Source organism: Trachemys scripta, chromosome 1, assembly GCF_013100865.1.
Source record: "Trachemys scripta elegans isolate TJP31775 chromosome 1, CAS_Tse_1.0, whole genome shotgun sequence".
Lineage (NCBI taxonomy): Eukaryota > Metazoa > Chordata > Testudines > Emydidae > Trachemys > Trachemys scripta.
This window is the reverse complement of record NC_048298.1, coordinates 28,721,342-28,746,547: the sequence shown is the minus strand read 5'-3', so window position 1 is coordinate 28,746,547 and position 25,206 is coordinate 28,721,342. Positions and strand designations below refer to the sequence as shown.

Sequence of the window (25,206 nt, the reverse complement as noted above, 5' to 3'; positions counted from 1 at the left end):
GGCTGAGGGATGTGCTGGCCACTGCTTCCTGCCGCCCCCATTGGCCTGGAGCGGCAAACCGCAGCCAGTGGGAGCTGCAATCGGCCGAACCTGCAGACACCGCAGGTAAACAAACTGGCCCAGCCCACCAGGGTGCTTATCCTGGCGGCCCACGTGCTAAAGGTTGCCGATCCCTATATTAGATATTCAATTCAATGATTCCATAGAGTTTAAAATCATCACATTTTGGTGTAGACCTGTTCATAAGCCAACCCCCGCTCTTTGATGCGTCACTTTTTTACCAAAAATATTCGGCTTATGAACGAGTATATACGGTACTTACCGCTTCCAATTCATGATTCTCTCTCTCTGAAGTGCTTTTTTCATCCCTTTTCTCCTGTTCGTTGTCTGGGTTCTCCTCTTTAACATTACTAAAAGAAAGTGCAAATGAAATATTAGCTCATTGATGCTATGATAGTATTTTTTCCCCTAAACCAATAACCTGCCTTTGGCACTTGTAAAAACATGATGCTCCAAAGAAAGGAGAAATACAAAATACAGCTAACCAAGTGAACAAAGCTGAGCACTGGGAAAACATAACTTCTAGACCTCTAAGATAACAATGCCCTGATTTTTAAATTACCCCTACATAATCTTGGTTTATACAGCAGCATTATTGATCATAAAATAATTGTAGCTTTTACTTTTAGGATTTTTAATTTTGTAACTAGAAACTTAAGCAATAGGAATAAAAATCTCCATATACTACAGCAGTACCCACTTTGGATAGAAATCGCAATGTATCCCCTGTAACTTTTACCAAACATAATAGAAGAGTATTTTGTGTGTGACTGAACATGCAGCAGATTTTGTTAAACAGTAGGATAGATTCTACAGTGTGTCATCTGCAAACTCAGGCATAAGTTTTGAAAAAAAGAATCCTAACTTATTAAACTGTATTGCTTTTTGGAGCTGTTATGTACCTATACATGAAAGCATGCTTAAAGTAGGCATTGATACACCATAAAAAATACATAAGAATCCCTAAATAGGATTTTTGCAATAGGGCACTGTTTTAAAAAGCAACTTTTTCATTTGTCAAGGATGTATTTTAGATTTTTTTTTGAAGTACATTTACATGCTTCCAGTGTTTAGAATATTGCTTAATCTTACTTGGATGCCACACATCTGTACTCCCTTTCCTCTCTTAAAAATGTGAACTGTAATGATTGGTATGTTAAAACTGACTATTATAAGTACAGCCATTTGAAAAGAGAATTATATTCTACTTCATTCTTTTAAATGCCAGGTCGTGATGGAAAAAGCAAAATCCACAGTTAAAAGGTGACCTGCAAAAAGTCAAGTACCAAATTCCAGTTACTTCATTGACACACACATAATTCATTCTGTAGCTAATACAAGAGAGTCATTTAGCACATTATAACCTATAACCATCTTTATTTCTCTTCTTTCAGGTTCCACAGCTTCTACAGTCACCTGGGTTGACTGTCTCCTGACACAATATGATACCCAGCACATAACAATTGTTCTAGAGGCCAACTGAAATTGGCCCATTGCAGGCAGGGCAAATGTTTCTTAAATATATTCCATGTCCTCTTTATATATTCATTTTTGAAGGCGTAATTGCTTGGAAAAAAACATCATATATTAAAAATTGAACTTTTCTGACCCTGTACAGGTGAACCTGACTTTCCAACACAGATTTATAAGTACTATATCACAGCACAATACACGCTGGGGCATCATCTCAGATCAGGAGCCAGGCAGCAATGGCAGGCTGGACATCACAGAATCAGAAATAATTATGTTTTTATGTAAATTTGCTGAATGTCACTCAGTCTGGCAACTGTGGATACACAGCACATTCATGAAGTGCTTGGCATTTGGTACATGACTTTTGTAAGTCAGCTTTAAAGTGTGCTTCTAACAGTATGTGTATACATGGCACCATCTTAAGCAGCAGATCTGCTTCCCGTGTGTATTCAGAATTATAAATGTTTATTTTACTTTTACTCCTCTTAGCACTACAGAGCTACCTGAATTCTATTCCGGTCCTTTCATCATCAGTAGAACTATTAACAAAATTACAATTGTAGCATCCTTACTGCTGATGATACATGATACCAAAAAGAACCCAGCTTGACTTTCAGATTCTAGGAAGGAGTCTGCAAGGCTGGTGGCCTTGAGATTTCAGTCACACACCATTGAAATTAAAGGAAATTTTGCAGTGACTTCATTCAAACATGGATCAAGCCTTATGTGCCATTATGAAAACTATTTTTGGCCTGTTTTAATGTCTCTCTATACATTTCTTGTAGGGAAGCATTACTACTCTTCTCACGTAGCTGGGATGACCAGATGTCTTTCTGCTTAACCCTCCAGATATTCTCAGGGTACATTTACATTGCATGCTCCTTTTGGCCGTGTATAGTGTACATACTCATGTAGCCCCCCATCATGGTTATAAATAAGAGTGTAACTAGGTAGGCAAGGCTAAGGAGAGTAAATACATGCCTGGATAAGGGTATGTATGCAAAGCACATACTCTACATGGCTCTCTACTTGCCCAAGCTGTGCCTCCTTGTCTACACTGCCAACTGCTTTTCCCAGTGCCTCCCCCCTGCCAGAGCCTTGCCTCCCTGCAGTGAAAGGCTCTGGCAGCAAGATCTGCTGAAGTCTTTCCCTGCTGTTGGAATCTTTCAGTGACATGTAGCTACATGCCGCAGGGTGGATGCAGCTTGCTTTTCACTGCAGTGAGTAGCTATATATACATACACTACACACTGCTAAAACTAGTGTGTGTGTGTGTGTGCGTGTGTGTGTGCGTATTATATACATAGCTTCAAAGGCTAGAAGCATTACTCCCCCAACACTACTAGCCCAGCAGAGCAAGAGCCCAAGGTTAGCCTTGACCTCCAGTTACATATAGTATGTTTCTTCCTGTTTAAACAAACAAACAAAAAAGTGTTAATTTAAAAGAAAAAACAGTTTTAAAAAGCCCCAATGAACTACTCTACATGTGTCTATGAATCTACTGCTAGAATTGCCTTTCATGTATGGCAACTAAATTAATTTAAATGACAGTTTAATTAAAAACCTGGGAAATATTCCAACCTTCTTTCTTCTTGATTGCTTTCCTCAAGTTTCTGTAGCCTTCAAAAGCAGGAGGTACAGTATTGGAAGGCCAAGCCAATGAAGGACAAACCAGACAGTGAAAGCGAAAGTGGTAAGAAGGTAAAAATGATACATGAGCTTGTGGATTTTAAAATGAAATTTAAAAAGATACCATCAAAAGACGACAAATAGTAAAAAGGCAATACATTTTGTGCAGTTGGAAAGTAAAGAGAAAACTAACGAGCTACTGTACCCTAGGCAGTGTTTCTAGTATCTGAGGTTGACCAGTCTGTCATTATAAAGTACTGTAGCTGTCTATACCTCAAGTTACACTAGTGAAGGGTTTTTTGGAAACACAACTGCTTATTTTATTTTGAGAATCATTTCTAATTAGCTTTTAAAAAAGTATGATCTTCAAAGATAAATGTTTCTTCTCTTTTGCTCTTCAAAGTGCCCTTTAAATCAGCATAGGGGGCCGTTAACAAAATATTGTTTTAAAACTTCAAAAAGTACTGCCTTTAAACCATACTAACAAAATATATACCCCTGCTATGTACTAGGACTCAAACAATACACTAATTTTATATTAGAATATGCTACAGGCATCTATATATACACTTTGCATTAAAAGAACAATATGCAGAAAACTTCCACTTCTAACAGTAAAACTATAAATGATACATTCTGAACATAACCTATGAATACATCTGCAATTTGCAGTTGCTGCGTTTTTAAAGGTTTTAAGGCAAAATATTATAGTTTACTCTTCTGGGATTAAAAATGTATCTGCCACTTATTGCTTGTTACAACATCAACAAAAAAGTACAAATCAGAAGCGATGGGATGGGAAATAATTTTTTTAAATGACAGATATATTACAGTAAGGAGATGTGTGAATGACTTCAATAAATGCAAAAGTGTCTTAAATTACTGAAAATATTTTATAATTTTGATCTCTCATTCAAATTCTGAACTAATTTTGAGTTGGAATTTATTGGAATGACTTCCCATTGTGCACCTTCTAATGTAAAATACTAACCATGTTGATACCTATTTAATTTTATCAATAATCTAATGTGATAATAGTTAAAGGAAGAACAGTTAGTATAGGCATCAAAAAAGTTATGAAGTATGTAAAAATAACTAAAGATTGGAAGAGGAAAGGAAAATGTACCCCAGGAACTGAGAGATTAGGTCACATTGATGGAGAACACTATACTTAGATATGTGACAGTTCCACCAGCCATGCTGGCCAGCTGACTTCAAGAAGTTTTATGACAGGTGCTCATCAAGGGCTAAATATTCTAAGCACTGCATACCTATTGCTCCTTTAAAAACGGGCATTTAGGCATATGTGATGGAGCAGGGCACATTTGACCTGGGAATGTTGCAAGGGAGTTACATTGGAGATGGGGGACTTCCCTTGAAGAAAGATCCTTGAACTGTAACCTGAGCCAGGAGGGAGGTTGGGAGAAGTGACACCTTCTGGCCAGGAGACTGGACAAAGGAGAGGAGGAGCTGGGGGGAGAGGGGAGAGAGCTGCTGGAGGGGGTTGTGTGTTCAGTTTTGTGCTGGGTGGTAGAACGCAGGGAACCCCAAGGCTGGGGTCTAAGCTCCCTGCCCCCCAGAAGGACTTGACTGAAGGGTTCTGGGTGTACTTACAAGCCCTGTTTTAGACTGCATTCCTACTGTCCAATAAGCCTTTCGTTTTACTGGCTGGCTGAGAGTCACGGTGAATCCCAGGAAGAGGGATGCAGGGCCCTGATGTCCCCCCACTCCGTGACAGCATACAAGCAGATTTTCAGGCTACCTTACAGTGATTTAGAAACACCTATTTAAGATGATGCATCACTAGTCACACTGACTTATGTGACTAGAATAGTACTGTATAAAAATTGGTGACATGGGGCACCCCCAGAATTTGTTCAAATGATCCATAAGCCCCTCCTGACTCAGGCAGCGGATCATTGCGGTCAGTGTGCATGCTCAGACCCTTCACCCAGTCCGAGAGCTCCCCCACTGCCCTGGTGGAAGCACCACTGACCATAGGGGAGGCAGGGAAGGGGTGCAAAAGGAGGAGTGGGGGGGCCAGCCCTCCCATCCTGCTGTGAACAGAGACCCAGTAGCTGCCATCTTCCCTCCTGACCACGCCCGAGACAGCAGCATGAGTGCCCCGCCAGCTACACAGGAAGTATTGGTCTGGGGAGCCTGCATTTCCACTGAATGGGGGAACTCCTGCCAGAGTCCCAGCTCTGTGGGCTGGGACAGGAGGCCCTGGCACTTCCCTGAGCCCCTAGCTCCTCCATTGGGTGGGGGATCTGGGTGCCCCAGCCCAACACCTCACCATGGGTGTCAATTCCCCAGCTGAGGGGCCGCCCATGCTGCTGTCCCAGGCTTGGCCCAGAGGGGGGTGGCATCTGCTGGGTCTCCACTCAGAGCCAACAGTACATACTGTGAGTATGGTACGTATGGCTGTGGGTGTCACTGGGTGACGTGGGACAGCACAAATCAAATCTTCAAAACACTATGCACGTACAAGGGCTATGCTAGTCAGGCAACTTAAAAAGAATGAAATCCAGAACAAGGTATAGTACAGTTGGAGCAGCTAAATGCATGAAGGAGACAGGAGTAGAGGAAACAATCCCCAAACGTCAGGGCAATTTGTCCATTTATAATTCATTAGCTAATCCATTGCCAACTACTGACATTTCAGTGGAACAAATGTAGAGAACCCTCTACCACAAATGCCCATTGTGCAGTTCATTAAGCAGATGGGAGGAATCCATAGTTAACAATATCACACTATACCTGTATGATCCCCCAAACCCTAACATTTCTCACCATTCAAGGGGTTTTTCCTGTATGTTTTTTAACTATACACACAACAGCAATTTATATAGCTGTATACTTTACATAGATTATTCCAAGGAGTATCAGCCACAAATTATATAGATAGCGATACAAATCCTACAGGTATTAATAAACCATGATTCCATTCAATAATTTGTTCAAATGGTACACATGCCCCTCCTGACTCAGGGAGGAGACTCAGGCAGCGGCTCACTGCATGCTCAGACCCTCCAGCCAGTCCAAGAGTGATACAAACCCTACAGGTATTAATAAACCATGATCCCATTCAATAATTGCAAGGATACAAAAGTGAACCCAGATGCAGCGTTTTCTGAGCCTCCCCATCTGAGCAGACTACAACAATCATTCTATTGCTTAGGAATTAAACAAGAACATGATTTACATGTTACACACGTGTAAAACACATAGGACCACATGCCCTGATAACCAGCCTAAGCAGATTTACACCAGCCAAGGATCTGGCTCACAGCATTTGCCAATTCTGGAGTTCAGTCTCCTGCTGCCGCTATGGCCAATACCAGAGACTTCAGAAAAAGGAATAAATAAATAAGTACATACCCCTTTGTGTAATTCTGTACATGGGGTAGAGATTCCTTGAAACTTTCAAGTGACCAGTTCCTTCTATGGGCTTGACCTTGCGAAGTGCTGAGCACTCGGGCTCTAGTTTAGCAAAACACTTACATAGTTCTTTAGCTTTAAAACAAGAGTAAATCTCAGCACATATGCTTAAATTTAAACCTACCAAAGTGTTTTGCTGGATTAGGACTACAATGCTCAGCACCTTCCAGGATCCATAAAAAGACATCTGACTAAGAGGTGAGATAAAGTGTGTGTCAATAAATAAATAAATAAATAAAATTGAAACTTCCCTGCAGACGTAGGCACAAAGGAACCTAGTGACCATGAGAAAGGGTAAATTTCTACAACTAACAGTCAGTATTTTTGTCAGTCACCTCTTGTGGTTATGACTTTTATAGATATGGGACTCAATCCAATAGATCTTCCTTATCAGAACTATTGACCTCAATATTTCATATTTGTAGCAGATTTTTTTAAAAAGTTGTGAAAATTCTTGATTACTTATTTGTGTAAGTTTCAACAGCCAATAAAAATGACATAATGAATTAAAAGCACAGGAAGATTTCAGAGAAAAGAGAACTATTTGATATTTAGAGGAATCAATGTATCAATGAATGGATCCTTGCTGTCTGAACAGATATCAATGTCTATGCGCATTTCAATGAGTTAGAAATTGAATAAAAGAAAATAATGAAGCATGGTATTGCAGTGAAGTAGGAAGTCTTGAATAAAAACAGGGATAGAAGCTGAAGACGTACAAGCAAAAGAAGCCATTCAAGAACTACTAATGGAATTCCCAACAGCTGTTCAGTATATCGAGCAAGCTACTTCCATGTTTCAACAGAGTACACAAAAGAGTTATTTTCTCTCACTGAAATCTCAGACTTGTGCGAAGACAACAATACACATATAATTTTTACTACTATAGTTTCAAAATTATTCCGAGTTTCAAATGATAAAAACATGCACTGGGACAGAGGCCCTGATTCTGCAAATACTATGTGCTTAATTTTACGGAAAGGAAGTCAGTGGAAACACACATGCAAACGTTAAGTACGTGCTTAAGTGTTTGCAGTATAAGCAACTTACAGCCCTATCCTGTGCACTGGTTAAAATACACCCCTTTGCATAAAAAGGATTTAAAACATTAAAAATGTGGATTTTAAATGCTACCTCTTTTTCTTCTTCTTTTCTTTTTTTTTCAGTTTTTCTAAATCTTTCTTAGCTATATCAAGAATTTCCAAAGTCTCTTTTTCTGAAGAAAGCACAGAAGCAGAAAATGCTGAAGGGCCTCCAAAATATGATGGTCTTGTTGAAGCTCTTGACAGGCTGCGTCGGAGATTTTCATTAACTGCTTCACTTTCTAATAATTTTGCTCTAACAACAAAAGAAAACAAAACCATTAAAAAAACCACTAAGATATCATGCAGTTAGAAATACTATGGATATATGAAGAGTATACCGGTAGTTTCAAAGCACCGGAACCAAACTGTCTTCAAACTTAAAAACAAATTCTAAGCCGTTGTAGAACACATATAAAGTATTAAGAAAAACCACTCTGACATTTCCAGAGATCATACCATTTCATACTGTGCCCTTACCAGCTCACTAATGCTACATGGGAATTGGGCTGGATCACCACTTGCAAGGTAACCTCTAAGGAACAATGAGGTTAAGTCTAAAAAAGTTAACAGTTAAATTCATAATAATCTTTATTTTCCTTTAAAAACACAGGGCATGTACAATAATAATTTTAGATTCTACTTTTGTTATCAAGGTGTTTGTTTGTTTTTAAGTATTTTCTCAAATACCAATACTTATACAAAGTTACTAGGTTTTGCTAAACCATAAAACTATTTCCAATGTTTTCAGCCCCACCAATGATATAATGAGTAGCAATTTAGAAAGCATCTACATTCTGAAAGGTTTTTCCCACCCATAAATGTGACTCAAAACACCACAGCATGTTGTACAAGTACCTGAGATCTTCAATTTCCTTGATATAGTTATGAATCATGTTGCTGATTTCTTCATTCCCATCTCCTTTGAGAGAGACAGAGAAAGTGACATAATATAACTTATTCACATTAAATTAGTATGGATGCAGTGGAATAGGGCTATTTAAAAAGGTACATTGTGATTCGGGTTTCCCACTTTAAATTTTCTCCTCATTTGTGAAAAAATATATATTGTATATCTTCCATAACCTGAGAATGCTGCAACCAAGCGTGTGTTTCTTCAAAAGGAAATTAAAAGATCTGGTGAAATGAGGAACTTAACAGTAATGTACCGTATATCTGTAAGCAATGTGTCACACTGAACACCTACCAGTCTTGCAACTCAAATGACATTCTCTCTGAAGATGTAACATTAAAGTGGTTAGGCATCAAAAATCTTGAGACATTGAGGTTAAAATGACAACCACTGGGATTTTGGCCTAAAATTTTCCATGTAGAGGAACTTACTGTTTCCTGTGTCCTTTAATTGTATTTATTTTGTTATTTAATTTGGACAGTTTAATTTTCATTCTTTTCTCCACTCCTGTTGACGTTGATATCAATACCAACAGACAACAGATATGCACATTGATTCCCAATAGCTTGGCAAATGTGGACTTTCCCAAGTTGCACAACCCCATTGTTGGGCACAAGGGGGAAAACAGCTTCTAAACCTGCTTTCACCTCCCTCTGCTGGCTGCAATTTTATATCTGGGAAAACTGAAGCTTCTCTAGGTTTTGACATGGAATTGGTCACATACACATCAGTCAGATAAACCATATAATACAGTGATTCATAGGACTGGGTATGCACACAACCTTTAAAAGATAGCTATGAGGCCAGTGTAGATGAGACTTTATGGCTGTTTATACTATAAATAAAACTGGCCCCAGATGGATCACTGCTGCCCCCAGAAGGTTCACTGACATGCATATAGAGGACTTCAGAGGTGTTTTGTAGCACGGCTAACACCTTGGTTAAGGAATGGCCTGGCTATTTCCTCTCCCCCCCGCCACGCCCAATTCCCATAATTTTAACACCAGTACAGATGAACCAGCAGGAACCCTTGTATAGAGGAGTGTCTGGTACGCTGAAAAGCAAGTTTAATTAGCACAGTGGTAAAATGGGTGTTGTCACAGGAGCTTTATCTACATTAGGCCTTCCACCAGTTCTAACACTGGTTCAGCTGAACTGATGGGATTTTTTAAAAAATGATACCACAAGTGTAGGCAGGGTCTTTGACACGTGAGTTTACAATGAGTTACCATTCTGAAATGTAAGTTTTCTTGTTTGTGTCACAAGTTCAACATTATTTAAACTTAACTTTTTCTATTTATTTTCTATATTAGTTAATGCTGATAATATATCCATCATAAATGTAGTAATGTAGGATATGTTCATAGCTCCTCAGATTGCTCTGAAGCAACATGCAAAATGAGCAGTAGATAAAGCAATTTCAATCACTTAGGCTGGCTCTACACTACCCGCCTGAATCGGCGGGTAGATAGCGACCTCTTGGGGATCGATTTATCGCGTCCCGTTGGGACGCAACAATCGATCCCCGAATCGACGCTCTTACTCCACCAGCGGAGGTGGGAGTAAGTGCCGTCGACGGGAAGCCGCAGAGGTCGATTTTGCCGCCGTCCCTACAGCGGGGTAAGTCGGCTGCGATACGTCGAATTCAGCTACGCTATTCGCGTAGCTGAATTTGCGTATCTTAAATCGACCCCCCCCCCTCCCCCCGTAGTGAAGATGTAGCCTAAGTCTACGATGTGAGGAAATCACGACAACATCCACCCATTCCGTATCTAGGCCTCAATCTAAAGCAAAGCATCTAAGCACACATGCCCATCCACTGGAACCATTCACATGTTTAAAGTTACTCACATACTAAAGTGGTCTGGTCAATTGGGGCCTTAAACAACTTTTCTACTACTAAAATTTCTAAGTAATACAATGAAGACTGCTAAGAGGGGACTTTTTCCTGAGAAGTAGGTTTTGCAGTTTCTGCCCTAAGTAACCTGCAAGAACTGAAAAGCAAGAGTTTAGCTGCCTCATTAATAAATGTATTAGACAGTTTTCAATTTTAAAAAGTACACAATACCTGCTCTTGCAAGGACCTGGTTCGCTTGATCACTCATAAGGTGTGTTATTCTGGCTCTTAGTGCATCAACAGTCTCTTGCATTGCTTTAATTCTTACACGCAGGTTGTTATTCTCTGTTTGCAGCATAGCATTTTCATGATACATGTCATTGACGCTTTCGATACCTTCTTCATCAATAATCCTTTTGCCCTAGAGAAAACATATTTATTACTAGTTAACACTGATCTGAACCAAACATTCATTCAACTCAGAAAAGGCAGTACACTTAAAATTCCATACACTTCCAAAGACACTTCAAGGTGGAAGCAATCATTCTTTCAAAGGTTACTGTAATATGCATATTTCTCAAAACAGTTATGTGCTGCCATTATTTTAACAACAGGTTCCTACAAAATTCTCTAAGTCTGTGATAATCCACAGGAACATGTATTAGCATCGGTGAGGGAATGAGTAATCCATCCCTTTTCTTATTAAGATAAAAACATTTTCTCATAACCATAACCAAGGTTATGTTGCTTGGTAAACAAACTTAATAGTAGTACATTTGCTGGGAATCATAGAATATTAGGGTTGGAAGGGACCTCAGGAGGTCATCTTGTCCAATAGCCTGCTCAAAGCAGGACCAATTCCCAACTAAATCATCCCAGCCAAGGCTTTCTCAAGCCTGACCTTAAAAGCCTCCAGCCTTAAAAGAGATTCCACCACCTCCCTAGGTAACCCATTCCAGTGCTTCACCACCCTCCTAGTGAAAAAGTTTTTCCTAATATTCAACCTAACCCTCCCCCACTACAACTTGAGACCTTGCTTCTTGTTCTGTCATCTGCTACCACTGAGAACAGCGTAGTTCCATCCTCTCTGGAACCCCACTTCAGGTAGTTGAAGGCTGCTATCAAATCCCCCTTCAATCTTCTCTTTTGCAGACTAAATAACCCCAATTCCCTTAAAATGTTTCTATTTTGTTGCTGAAAAAATATTAAGTAGGCATAGTACAATATGAATATTAAAAATGTATAACTTACACTGTAGATTTAAAAACCAGAGTCCAGAATTTACTTTGCTGTTTCAAGAACTCTGTGTAAAACATTTAACCCATGATCTGGTTTCTTGCCAGTCAAATCAGCACAGGAATCTCTACAACTGAGATGCAAAATTTCCAACCAATATAAATTGTTTTAACCATGATAGGTTGTTAAATCTTTAACCAACACAACAATAACATTCCTAAAAAATGACACTCTTACTCATGTGCCATCCTAAATGTTGTGTAATCTACCCCCGCAGCTTACTGGTGAATGAAGTGTTTTCTGTATAGGTTATAAGATCACACTCTGCCTTCTGATATGCAACTTCTATTGACATCAACGGTAGTCATGCATTCATATCTGAAGGTAAAATTTGGGATGCCACCACGTGCTATATAAGTTAAAGGTATTATTCTGTTCTTTTCTTTTGTGCAGTAGAAGTAGCTAATAGAAAAATGAGTTGTAAAATGTTAGTGATATTCTAAAATAAAAGAAACCCTAATAAATGTACTTACTGTTTTGTACTCCATAAGTTCCATCTGAAGTCGTGCAATCTCACTGCGTAAACCATTGATTTGTTGACTAGCCCTGTCCTGATTAACCATCACCTTGTTCTTGATGTTTCGTGCCCGATTGGCATACTTTAGTGTGTTCAAAGTTTCCATGAAGTCTCTGTCTGAAGGGCTCACACATGCTATCATGACTGTTTGGCTGTGAGTTACAGACATAGATCAACTTTATAAATCCAAACAAAAACTCTTTTAAATTATGCAAAACAGCCCATGTGCCATGGCATCAAATACATCAACTGAAATAAACATTGATGCAAAAGCACTGACTTTAAACTAACTTTAAAAATGTTCAGAATCTGACTTACACCATTAAAAGCATGGAAATTGTGAGTTAATGCTACCATATTGTCCTTAAATCATCTTACTTTACCATATAGGATGCTAGATCACAGGTGGGCAAACTTTTTGGCCCAAGGGCCACATTTGTGTATGGAAATTGTATGGCGGGCCATGAAGACTCTCAAAATTGGGGGTTGGGGTGCGGGAGGGCATGAGGGCTCCGGCTGGGGGTGCAGGCTCTGGGGTGGGGCTGGGGCTGGGGAGTTGGGGGTGCAGGAGGGTGCTCCAGCTGGAGGTCGGGGGGGGGGGGAAGGGGGATCAGGGCTGGGGCAGGGGGTTGGGGCATGGGAGGGGGCCAGAGGGGCAGGCTCCGGGCAGCGCTTACCTCAAGCAGCTCCCAGAAACAGTGGCATGTCCCCCCTCCGGCTCTGCATGCTGCCCTGTGCACAGGCATTGCCCCTGCAGCTCCCATTGGCTGCGGTTCCTGGACAATGGGAGCTGCGGGGGCGGTGCTTAGGGTGGGGGTAGTGTGCAGAGCCTCCTGGCTGCCCCTACACATAGGAGCCAGAGTGGGGACGTGCCGCTGCTTCCGGGAGCCGTGCGGAGTGGGGCAAGACCCACTCCCCGGCTGGAGTGCCGGAGCGGGGCAAGCCTCAGACCCCGCTTCCCAGCGGGAGCTTGAGGGCTGGATTAAACTGTCTGGAGGGCCAGATGTGGCTCCCGGGCCGTAGTTTGCCCACCTCTGTGCTAGATCAATAACTGATCTGAGATCCTACAAGTAAAATAAATGGTAATTATTTAGCATTTATGTAGTTATTCACAACTTCAAAGACTTTACAAAGAGAAACTCATTAATAATCTGTCACGTCATTATTATCCCCACTGTATAGCTTGGTAAACTAAACTGGAAAAGGTAAATAGCTTGCCCAAGACCTCAATGTCAGAGCTCGGACTAGAACTTAGGAATTCTTCTTTGGTTCCCTTCATGCACTCAGGTACCAATTCAGCAAAATACTTAAGCATGCAAGCAGTCTTATGATAGTGTGAAACTGATTAATCAAGCTGCAAGTTAAGCATGTTTAAGTAGTTTGGCTCAATCAAGGTCTTTGACATAATACTACTACACTTCCCTCTGACACACTGAGTGGTGACTTCAGCTCTGCTTTACCATCAGAATTTCATGATGAACTATTTTAACAAAATTCATTCTATTCCCTTCATTTTACTTTTCCCTTAAATTTAAAAATATGAAAATTAAGCAAGTTTTCATGTCATATACAGCCTAATGCAAACGCTTTTCAAATAAAATAGCATAAGTGCTCAGTACCTTTGTACGCATAATCCAGGCAAAAGATTAATATTTAAATACTGCTTCAGAACTGTTACAGCATCAACCTTTGGCCAGGATTATGCATCATGAGAACAGTACACATGGACACAATAACAGCATTACCATCATCTAAGATCCTTGGGGTGCAGTACAACATAGATGGACTTATTACTAGCAACTGTTATGATGTAATAAAAGATTATGTGTGATATGTCCACAACATATACAATATATGTTCAATGGAATATATTCAATGGAACATTAGAGCAATATATTCAATGGAATGTTACAGTACTGAAAAATTATATGAAGAATTGATTCTGCACACAAGCAACAGCTGCTTTTCAAAGTTAAAGAACTCTGATATTTAAAACAAAATTAATAGAAGTGACTTGTCCACTTTAACAGGGGAACTACACAACTAATGAAAATAAGTACGTACTGATTCCTATCATAATGAGAATATGGGACAGGCAAGAGGAAAAAAAAATCTATTAATTTGATTTCTGCAAGGACAATCTGGATTTCAAAATGTGGTTAGCCATCCTCTGTGAAATCTTTTGGCAATTCCAGGTTTGGTAAAGATATCACTCAGTCACAGCCATAATGGATTGGTGACATATGAAAACAGTGTCATGCACCTGTTTTTAAAAAGATTTTAATAACAATATGATAGAACCTTTATCTGGGTTATCACACACACTCTCGGGTTATATATCTAGGTTCAAAGACAATACCCTCGCCTGTGGCACCAAACACAATATCTATTTTTAACTGGTTTTATCTAGAGACAATTATGGTTATATACTAGTTTTGTTTTCTTCTTTTCTTTAGGATTCAATTCAGTATAACATCATTAAACATATCTGTGGCATTCTGAGTCATGCAAGCTGCATAAAGGCCAAGGAAGATGACAGTGTAGGAGGCAGAGAGAGCATATGCTCAGAAATCCTGAGGCCAATCCCAGGAGATGGACTACAATACTGGATGATCGGATTGGGAAAATCAGACTCCGCCCCAAAGGAAGAAGCAGTCATAGGTGATTATCTCCTGCCTAACCTGGCATATGCAGCTGCTTTTGGAAAGCATTTCCCCCAGTGAGTTGAAAGAAGTGTACATGGATGTGTATTACAGGAGATTTATCAGCCAGCAGCTGCAGAAGCTCTTTCTCCGTGGTAGGGCCTATGTATTTTAAATTATTATGGACATTTGCATGGAAACATTTGTTTGTTTTTCAGGGTTCATCTGAGCCCGGATGCTTATTGCTTAATTAGCTAGTTAATTTTTATGATGACTTTGAAGATGAAAAGAGCTATAATACATTAAGTACAGAGTATTATTTCTCACTGAAGTCCTAATCCTCTGTTTGTATCACTGTCATCTCCACAGTAACTAATTGTGATTAATGTTAGAGGCTAAGAATCTGACTAGAGGAATATAAACAAGAGAGAATTAACTCTTTAAACCAAGTTTGGAAAACTCATGAAAATATATCAGCTCAGTCACAAAAATCTACTCAGCTTCTGTTTACAATGACGACTGATATTAACAAAAAAAATTGGTCTTTTATCAAACTATTAAATCTCACACACACACAAACCCCAACCCCACAGCAAATGAGCAAATAGTAGTTTGCAAAACCACTTCAAATGTACAAATGTTAGCAGCAGCAAGGATAGGGGGAACGGAGGAGTGAGGGATTATAAAGAAGAATAGTGGCAAAAAATATTGTAGGGAGGCAAACTGGATTGCAAAATTAAAATGGCAGCTAAATAATGAAATCCTCTTGGATTAATAAAACACTGCTGAGATTGTTACAATAATAAAATGTTTCAGAATTCTATTCATATTGATGAACTCACCTCCTTTGTGACACTAACTATATATTGTAACACATCAAAGGCTGGTCAGAATATCCCATGTAAGATAAGCCACGTAAAAAAAAAAAAAAAACTTCTGCTTCAAGCAAAAAGTGACTACAACTTCCAATCACATTCTAATTAATAAGGCCGTGATGCAACAATGAAATTACATTTAAATTACATAGTTTAAAAAGGATTCTCTTCTTAATTGGCAGCTAAGATTTCAAACAATTTAGCCATAAGCAAAGTATAACCACAATGCCACTGAAAGGGACAATGTCAACTAACTTAAAAATTTTTCCCTATGTTACTAATATCACCTTGGACTATTGCAAATGAAATTAATCTACTGTAGCTTTCAATGTTTATACTGTTAGTGGTTTTTTAATTTCACTCAGAAGAAAAATATAGTGGTCATTTTCACTTTTGGTCATACTATATCTTGCTTTCCAGTTCTCATGCACTAACACAATACAAAAAGTATTTTTTATTTCCGAAAGGGTAAAGGAAAGTTTTCATTTAAATTACAAATTTCTAGTCATCTTGAGTTTTGTAATAATATACACAACCACCAAAACATTTTAGGCCTCAGATATAGTAAGCTGATAATATTCTTTAAAATTATGCAGTCCTTTACCAAAGCCGTCAAACCAGGTTCATCACAATGTAGTATATAATAGCCAATTTTCATACCTATTTCCCCCAAGAGAGTCTTGAAGTAGTCTTGTGAGTTTTGAATCTCTGTATGGTACATGAGTTGCCTTCTTACTTCTATCCCCCAGTGCACTTATTACATTGCCAAGTGCCAGCTAAAAAGATGACAAATTTTACAACAAACTTATTGTCAATTTTAAGTAACCTTATTTAAAAAAATATTTGTTACTGACCCAGGTACAATAATTTTTTTAGCACTATTGTATATTTACATGCTCGCAATAATAAATTAAATAACGGTTGCAATTTGCGGTCTTTATGAACAAGCGGGTTATGTGGCAAGCATATGATCTCTTAATTAATCCAAAATGAGGGTCACATGTAGCAGTATTCATTATTTTGTTTTGTAACAGCCATTTAATTTGATGATTGTTAAATTTATAAGCTATTTCTCATAGAAGGTATCTTCCTTATTATATTTAATTTTACTAAGTTTGGTTTTATATTAAAAGAAAAAACAACCAAACATCTTGCATCAGTATTATTCTGACACAAAAATGAGCACTTAACACCTTTGCAGATATGAAAGAAAGAATATCCTGAATTTTCTGATTTATTGAGGTGCTAGTATAGAATTCTTTAGTTGTGATTTTTCCATTACCATAGACACTACATTTTTATTGCAAGTGTTTACATGGTATTTATAAACAATCTATTGCCCGGATCCTGCAAAAACCTATGTACACGTGCAATCCCATTTTCTTCAATGGGATTATTCATGTGTGTAAGCATTTGCAGTATCAAGGTCTAAATTTTAAAGGAAAATAACCACTTTCTTTTAGGTCTTTGCATCTATGGCATCTCAGCTATATTTGTTCTTCTAAATATATACCACGAGGTGGCACTCTGTGCAACTAATTCCCAATATATTCTTCTAAAATGTCTTAATTGAGCCAACAATTATAAAATCTCAGATTCAATGCTACTTTCAAATGCTACTTTCAATAGTGTTGCCATATGCTTGAATTTGTTTAAGTCATTTGCCACCTATGAATTACAACAAAATGCTATAAAAGTAGTTCAGTGAATTAAAATTCTAATGTTTAAAATATTTTTTCTAAGTGCAGTTATGGTGACTTTATAAAAGCAGCACCTTATCAATCAGATTTTATGCATGTTATATTTTTGTCACTAAAGCATGTAAGATTTAAAAAAAAAAACAAAAAAAAACAGAGAAACCAAAAACTCCTGCTAGCTCTGCAGAGTCAGTAGAATTATGGGAAACTGAGCTGAACTCTTTTCTGCCTCTCACAATGTTAATAAAATTGTTAACTAAGCTCCAGTTGCAGAATCTTTATCACTGGTGATACATGAGCCAGAAAGAAAAAGAAGTTCTGTTCTGATCACAGGCTAAGCGTGCAGTCTGGCTGTTAGAAGGCACGTTTTCACCCATAAAATGAACAAATTTGGTACCCAGTCCTGTAAAGAAAATTGCATAGGCAGACCCTTATACCCACACAGAGCCCTAATAAACCAACAGGGCTCCAAGCAAGTGCAAGGAGCAGAAGCTAGACATGGAATCACTTAAAGTCTGTCCATTTCCCCTGTTTGTCTGGGTCTTTCACACAGCAACAGGGGAGAGATTTTTTTTTTTTTTTTAAATAGTAAAATCCAATTGTAAAATCATCAAAATAGACAGGGGTAGACATATTACTTTAAATTTTTTGTTTTAATGAATTATATTTCAAGTTGATTGTGTCCTTTTAAAGAAATATTTTTATTTTCATAATATCACTATAAGCCTAGCGATCTACTATATATTTTTAATTTTATTTTAAAATTTACTACAGAAAACACATTTTATTTATAGCTTTTGTTTGCTGTAAGTACAGTACAATGTGAATGCCGCTAAAATCAGTAGAGGGTACACTTTATCTAAAAATATTTTCTGCAGGGCCCAAGTTACTTTCAGAGAGAATTACTGATATCGCAGTTTTCCAGTTACAGTCTAGTGCAACCCAGGAATTGTTAACAAGTATGGGAACCTAATTAGAACTCCTATAAATTGTCATTTCTTAGTTCTCATACTGAAGTCCTTGGTTCTGAGCGTCACTAAACATTTCCACTTCAGAGATTACTCAATGGAAGAGAACGAAAAACAAGAAAAGAGGTTAACAGCCTAACAAAACAAGTCTTTAATCTTACTAGTCCACAGTTGATAGAAATGCCTTCTTTTGCTCTCTCTCCAGTAGCTCCTGTACGCTTTAATCTTTCAGATCCTGCCAGATCAACAAAATGGAACTTGGCAGTAAGGGTTTCAAACTCATTCGTCTGAGAAGATTCAGAAATTATCTTGTTATCTGTCACATTGTCCTGCAACAAAAAGAATTCATAAAGTTTTGCAACAAGAAAAAATGTAAAACACTTTACTGCATATTAACAAGGCTCAAATAGCAATTATTTGACCAGGGACAGTGTTATTCCCTTCTATCTCCTCAATTTATTAAACTAAGCTCTTTTTAACAGAGCAACTACTCCCAAATCCTCCTCAAGTTTAGCTGTGCACATGAACATATTTTTCATAAAAAGCCAACTTGAGACATATATCAGCACCAAAATAAAGTTCCACACATGAGTGTTCAGCCTAAACAGCTCCAACTGCTTCTTACTAGAGAAAAACATTGTATTAAGAAATGCAAAAAAAGCTGGACAGCCGGGAAATAAAGTTTGATCATAAACCTGTATCTTCCCGACTCACCCCAATAATTGGTTAAAAAATGTATTGGTTAATGCATTGTGTGTCACTTTCTAAAGTAACACACATGTGCTTAGTTCATCAACCTGCCAAAATAGCACAGTGAATGTTAGCTAAAGATCCACTGATTTAATACTCTATACTTCTAATCCTGATCCGCATCTATCATTAGGGCATCATCCCAGACCTTCATGTAGAAAATGCTTATTTTCTTCTGATCCTCTTCCCAGCTGCCACTATTACAGCAGAACCCACATTTTAGACCGGGGATGAAGTAGGGGCAGGAGAAGGGAGAAAAAGGAAAAATTCAACATCTCCATCAAGGTAGTAACAAATGCTACCAGCACACCCTAATCTCTTCAGGCCAACTGCATAAAATCGGTCGGGCACCTTGTCTTTAGTGGCTTACGCTATAGGAGGGTTTCAGTCAGTCATTCTCAAATCCACATCCTCATGCATGGCAGCAAAAACATTCTCTTTCATTGCCCTTAGGCCACCCCAAAGCATTTTTTAAGAAAAGAATTAGTAGTCCTTATCCTGAGGGAAGTCAGAGAATTTCAGACCTGCCCTCCAATGTCTCCAAAACAGCACCTGCACTATGGGGTTTAACATCTCATGGCAGAAGACCAAGGTCCAGAACCTCAGAGATGGGCCACAAGAGCCCCCAGTACCAGTGGGGTCAAGTATCATGCAGAGTGTTGACAAGTTCATCTACCTAGGGCTGCAAGCAAAGTTCAAACAGTTGCAGCAACTTGATGTTCTTTGACCAACAGGTCTCACCACCTCCTGCATGAAGTCTATGCCTCGCTTATGAATGCAAAAATAGCTTTGCACAGAGACAAAGTTCTGAATCTACCAATACTTGCATACTGCCTGCACAGCTATGCCAGTCAGAAACCTGGACCTTCTTACAGGCAGAAGTGGAGCAGCAAGAGGCATTCCATATGCGTTGTCAATGACAAATTCTGAGCATAAAGTGGTTTGACTGTGTGTGAAATGTCACAATCCCAAGATCTGGCTTTCCTTCAATCACATGCTATATTCAAAAGCACCATTGCATGTTCTTCAGCAGTGTCACCAGGATGACCAAAGCACCCCAGCACAAACTCTCTATCAATGTGCAAACGGGTGCATGTTCTGACCTTACCTGGCACCACATGTAGGGCCACCCCAGAGATTTGTGGATTCACAAGACTGAGCCAGATTTGAGAATTTCACTATACCATGCCTGGTGTGATGCCATCAACTGTGGTTACTCTGGCTGGTGCAACGGTCCTTAGTAGACTGTGTGTTTGCTGCTGATGCTTACCCTGGAGATTGAAGTCTTATCCATCCCAAAACAGGTACTGCTGTCTATGCTGTATCTAACAGTAGTCCTCACTCTGCCCTGCCCATATGGCTCAGTCCTACTGTAGAGGAAACACTTGTGGGTTGAGAAGATCATTTCTTCCCTATGCTTATTTATTTACTCCTTGGACCCTCTGCTAAGATTGCCAAGAAGGGAGCCAATTAGTGTCCGTTTTCATGGCAATCTGTGCTGTGGACACGTCCACTGAAGCTGGACTAAGACCAACTCATTTCATATAGGTGTATTCTGCAAACTGGTTAAAATATTACAAATTTTCAATCACTACCAATATGGGCTGGTTTTAAAATTGATGACCAGAGTGTGATAGTTTTTGCATCCCATTAATAGTCCCCTCAGCCGTGGTCTTGGACTGCAATATTTTGTGGTTTAAACTTACTAGAAGTTAAGCAGGTGTTTCTGTAGGTTTCAAAACAGAATATTATTGTGCATCATTTTTCTTAAGAGTACCTTACTTCTGAGTCTGTAACAGTTATATAGCTAATTTATACCTCACACACACACACACACACACACACACACACACACACACACACTCTCACACTCCTTAAACATTAACACAGCCTTTCATTCTTGCTAACTTAGAAAATAAACTATAGGTTTAAGAACATCTCTAAGTGCAGAGGGCTTAAATGTAGAGGGTATAGAACCCTTTCAATCCACTGCAGACCCAGCTGCCTACCCTCCCTGGGCAGCAGAGGCTTCACCTGCTGTGCTGTCTGCCAAAGGAGTAAATCTGTTACCCTAGCAACAGGTCTCTAGAAGCTGCTGTCTTTGGAAAAAAGCAAAACCTGAAACCTGAATTGTGGCTTTCCCTGCCCCCAACTGATTATTTATTTGTATTCCAGTTGTGTCCAGGGGCCCCCATTAGGATCAGGAACCCATTATGCTAGGCACTGTAGAAACAAAAGAGAGCCTTTTAATCAGCCGCAGTTTGGGTTTCAGGATCCAGTAATGTCATATACCACATCTTCAAAACATCTTACTAAAGCCCCCCAGAAAAGAGAATGTGTAACTAGTATTGTCAACCTCAAGAGATCAAAAATCATGACTCAAGCCCACAAAAAATCATGAGAATTTTTTTTAAAGACTATTGGTGGTGGGCGGGGGTTGTTTGTCTTTTGATTTTTGAACTCTTTCTGCTCATCTCCTGTGTGTGATAGTTAGTGTTGACCACTCTTCCAAATTCATTGAGTAAGATGATTTTGGACCCTGTTGCAGGAGCTCTCACCCCCATATCTTCCTGGGCCCTGTCCAGCAGTTAATTCTGTCCCCACCCCCATCAGTTCAGCACCCCAACCCTCACCCAATCAGTTCTGCCCCACCATCAGTTCAGCATCCCAACCCTCACCCCTATCAATTCAGTTCCACCATCAGTTCAGCTGCCCCAAATGCAACTCTTCTCCTTCTGTGGTTCTTCACCTCCTTCTCCCAGCCGCGGAGCACGGGGGAGCGCTGTACTGGGGTCCCCCTCTCCCCCTTTCAGGAGTGGGAGAAAACTCCTGGGGGTCTTCATCCCCCTCTGCCCATTCCCAGGTCAGGTGGTGCAGGGAGGGAGAAAAGAGGGGCAAGGAGCAGAGGAACCATCCTTCCCCCATTCTCACAGGAGGGGAGCAGAGTGGCTCTGAGTTGATAAGCTCTTTATCTCCCGCCTCTCCTCCTGTGAAAACGGCTTCAGGTTGCTATGGGGGCAGGGGGGTCACCTTGGTTGGGACCCTGTGAATGGCCAGCTCCCAACCAGTTCTCAAATGGGGCTCCACCTAAAACAGGGCTGGCTGGCCTCAGGCCAGACCACTGTGTTACAAAGTATTGCCAACTCTTGCTATTTTTTTTATAATTACATGATTCTGGCTGAGGCTGGAGCCCATCCTTGTAGTGTAGCGAGAAGGTCCAGCCTCCTAGCAAATTTGAGCGCTATGGTTGGTTGCTCATCTGCCTCCTTGGCAGAATAACCAATAGGAGGTGCTGTAGGAAGAACTTCCTCTCCCCCTCCCACTCCCAATAGCAACTGAAAGCCTCTCTCACAGGAAGGGAAGAGAGAGCTAAACAGCTCAACAGTGGCTGATTCACATATGAAATTGACAAATCTACTATTGCCTCCAGCTATGGGGCTGGTTACATGTGCACAGATTAGATCAAATTATTCATAGTGCCTAGCAAATGGCATGGTGATGAGTGAGATATTTTTACTAAATGTAATTCAAAACACAGAACAGTTAGTTGTCTGACAAATCGATATTCACATTCGGAAAAGTTGTCACTAAAGCAAAGTACTGTAAATCTGTAATACATACAGTGTCAATTGCAGAGCAAACTCTGGTTTGACACACGTGTATAGTGAAGATGGCATGAGAACGTGAGCTTTGAACATTCATCTGAGTACTGGCCGTGGTTCGAGATAAAGCACCCAACTTCAAACACTGTATCATCTGTAAGAGAGACAAAAATGTATATATTCCATTTTTTATTTTTTTTTAAAAGAGCAAGAATTGCTACACTTACCTGCCTGCACTTTTGTTTTCTTGCTCAACTAATGTTTCAGCTGCTTTTAAATAAAAACTGCATGGACTCTTATGAGCAGACTGAAGAGTTATGTGGTTTCACTGTGGCTTCTCGGTACACTCTTCTGAGCTTTTTACAGCTATATCCCTCAGCGAGAGACAAGAAGATATCCCTCCATCACTTAAAGCGGTAGTGTACTAGAGCACTATCTACAATACAATTTCTCACAATTTCCCAAGACACGCACTAACAAGATTTAGGGACAGAATTTTAAAACCATTGCAGTAAAATTATTTTAAAAGTAATTTTAAAAATGCTTTCCTAACATGGAAAAAGTAGTATACATAGGGCCTAGGGTACACATATACATGCTGGAATTACAAAACTATCATAAAGCTATGCTAAATACAGCTCCTGTTCTTTCTTAGGGTATGTCTACACTACCCACCGGATGGGCGGGCAGCGATCGATCCAGCGGGGGTCAATTTATCGCATCTAGTTTAGGCGCAATAAATCGACCCGAGCGCTCGCCCGTCGACTCCTGTACTCCACCGCCGAGAGAGTATGTTGACTTCAGCTACGTTATTCACGTAGCTGAAGTTGTGTAACTTAGACCAATCTCCCCTCTCCCCAAAGTGTAGACCAGGCCTTAGGACTTGTTTTCACTACCAGGAAGATCGACGCTGCTGAAATCGATGTTGATTTAGCGGGTCCAGTGAAGACCCGCTAAATCGACGGCAAAGCGCTCTCTGGTTGACTCCGGTACTTCAGCTCCCCTGGAAGAGTAAGGTAAGTTCAACCGGACAGCAGCTTCCATTGACGCAGTGCAGTGAAGACACCGGGATAAGTCAACATAAGCTATGTCAACTCTACTACGTTATTCATGTATCAGAGGGGTAGCCGTGTTAGTCTGAATCTGTAAAAAGCAATAGAGGGTCCTGTGGCAGCTTTGAGACTAACAGAAGTACTGGGAGCATAAGCTTTCGTGGGTCAGAACCTCACTTCTTCAGATGCAAGACCCACAAAAGCTTATGCTCCCAGTACTTCTGTTAGTCTCAAAGGTGCCACAGGACCCTCTGTTGCTTTTTACAGATTCAGACTAACACGGCTACCCCTCTGATACTTGGTTCAGAGAGTTGAACATTCCAGTCAGGGCTCTTGGGCTCCACTCTCACTTTCATCTAGGTGGCCTCGGGCAACGTCACTTAATTGCTCAGTGTCTCATATATCTCATTTATAAAACAGATTATTTTATTATAATTATTTATTATTTGTATTATTGCAGCACCTAGGAGCTCCAGGATTGGACCAGAGCCCCACTATGACAGGCACTGTACAATCACCCACAAAAAGATGGTGCCTGTCCCAAAGAGCTTACAATCTAAGGATAAGACAAGAGACAACAGATGGATTCAGAGTGACAGGGGAGTACAAGAAAACAACAAGGCAATGCTAGTCAGCAAGACACAGGCAGTGGTCTCAGCACACCAGGACCCGGGGAATGGTATTTTAATTTGTTTGCATTCTGTTTCACACCTGCATTTCCTATAGTAATAAATAAAAAATATTTTTATATTTTGTACAAGTTTTTTATAATGCAATTAAAATAAAGCAAAGTTGAAATGATGAAAAAATGCTTTAAAGGCAAAGCAAGCTTATAATGTCAAATTACATGCTGGTGGGCTATACCCTAGGTCAGTGGTTCTCATCTGGGAGGTCTGTGGCCCTGGTGGGGGAGGGGGGAGCAGTCGCTGCAAGCAGTCCCCCGTCAGCTTCACCCTTCCCCGCCCCTGAGTCCCCGGCCAGGTCAAAGGCCGGCCCGGGTGGGGCGGCTCCTGCTCTGGCTGGTGCCATGGAGCAGTCGGCCAAGTGCTTCCCTGTCTCCTCCTCGTGTTGCTGATGCCTGGGGCTGTGGCTGCACCTCAGCTCCCAGCCCCTCTTGACTGCTTGTGCAGCCAGTAAGAGCTGCTTGGGGCGGGGGGGGGGGGGGGAACCAGCTCCGGGGCTGGCAGAGCCCTTGGGAAGCAGCAACCACAGTGGGGGGTGCCCTCGCAGCACACAGCTCCTAGCTACTCCTCTCCCTACACCCTGAGCTACCCGCCTTGCCTGCACACAGCCCCTAGCTACCGCTTTCTCTGCACCCTGAATTACACTCCCATCCACACACAGCCCCTAGCTACCCTCACCCGCACCCAGA

At 40.2% G+C, this 25,206-nt stretch overlaps 1 protein-coding gene across 1 annotated transcript in view; it reads right to left on the bottom strand.

Moving 5' to 3' along the window:
• Positions 1 to 25,206, bottom strand: part of KIF21A (kinesin family member 21A) — a 153,617-nt gene that overhangs the window by 62,269 nt on the left and 66,142 nt on the right. Inside the window, exons 4-12 of the mRNA XM_034772455.1 lie at positions 22,802 to 22,936; positions 18,592 to 18,759; positions 16,426 to 16,541; positions 12,205 to 12,400; positions 10,667 to 10,856; positions 8,544 to 8,607; positions 7,738 to 7,941; positions 3,115 to 3,153; positions 323 to 410 (exon numbers count right to left, since the gene is read on the bottom strand). Of these exons, the coding sequence (XP_034628346.1) occupies positions 323 to 410; positions 3,115 to 3,153; positions 7,738 to 7,941; positions 8,544 to 8,607; positions 10,667 to 10,856; positions 12,205 to 12,400; positions 16,426 to 16,541; positions 18,592 to 18,759; positions 22,802 to 22,936 (1,200 nt within the window). The remainder of the gene's footprint in view (positions 1 to 322; positions 411 to 3,114; positions 3,154 to 7,737; positions 7,942 to 8,543; positions 8,608 to 10,666; positions 10,857 to 12,204; positions 12,401 to 16,425; positions 16,542 to 18,591; positions 18,760 to 22,801; positions 22,937 to 25,206) is intronic.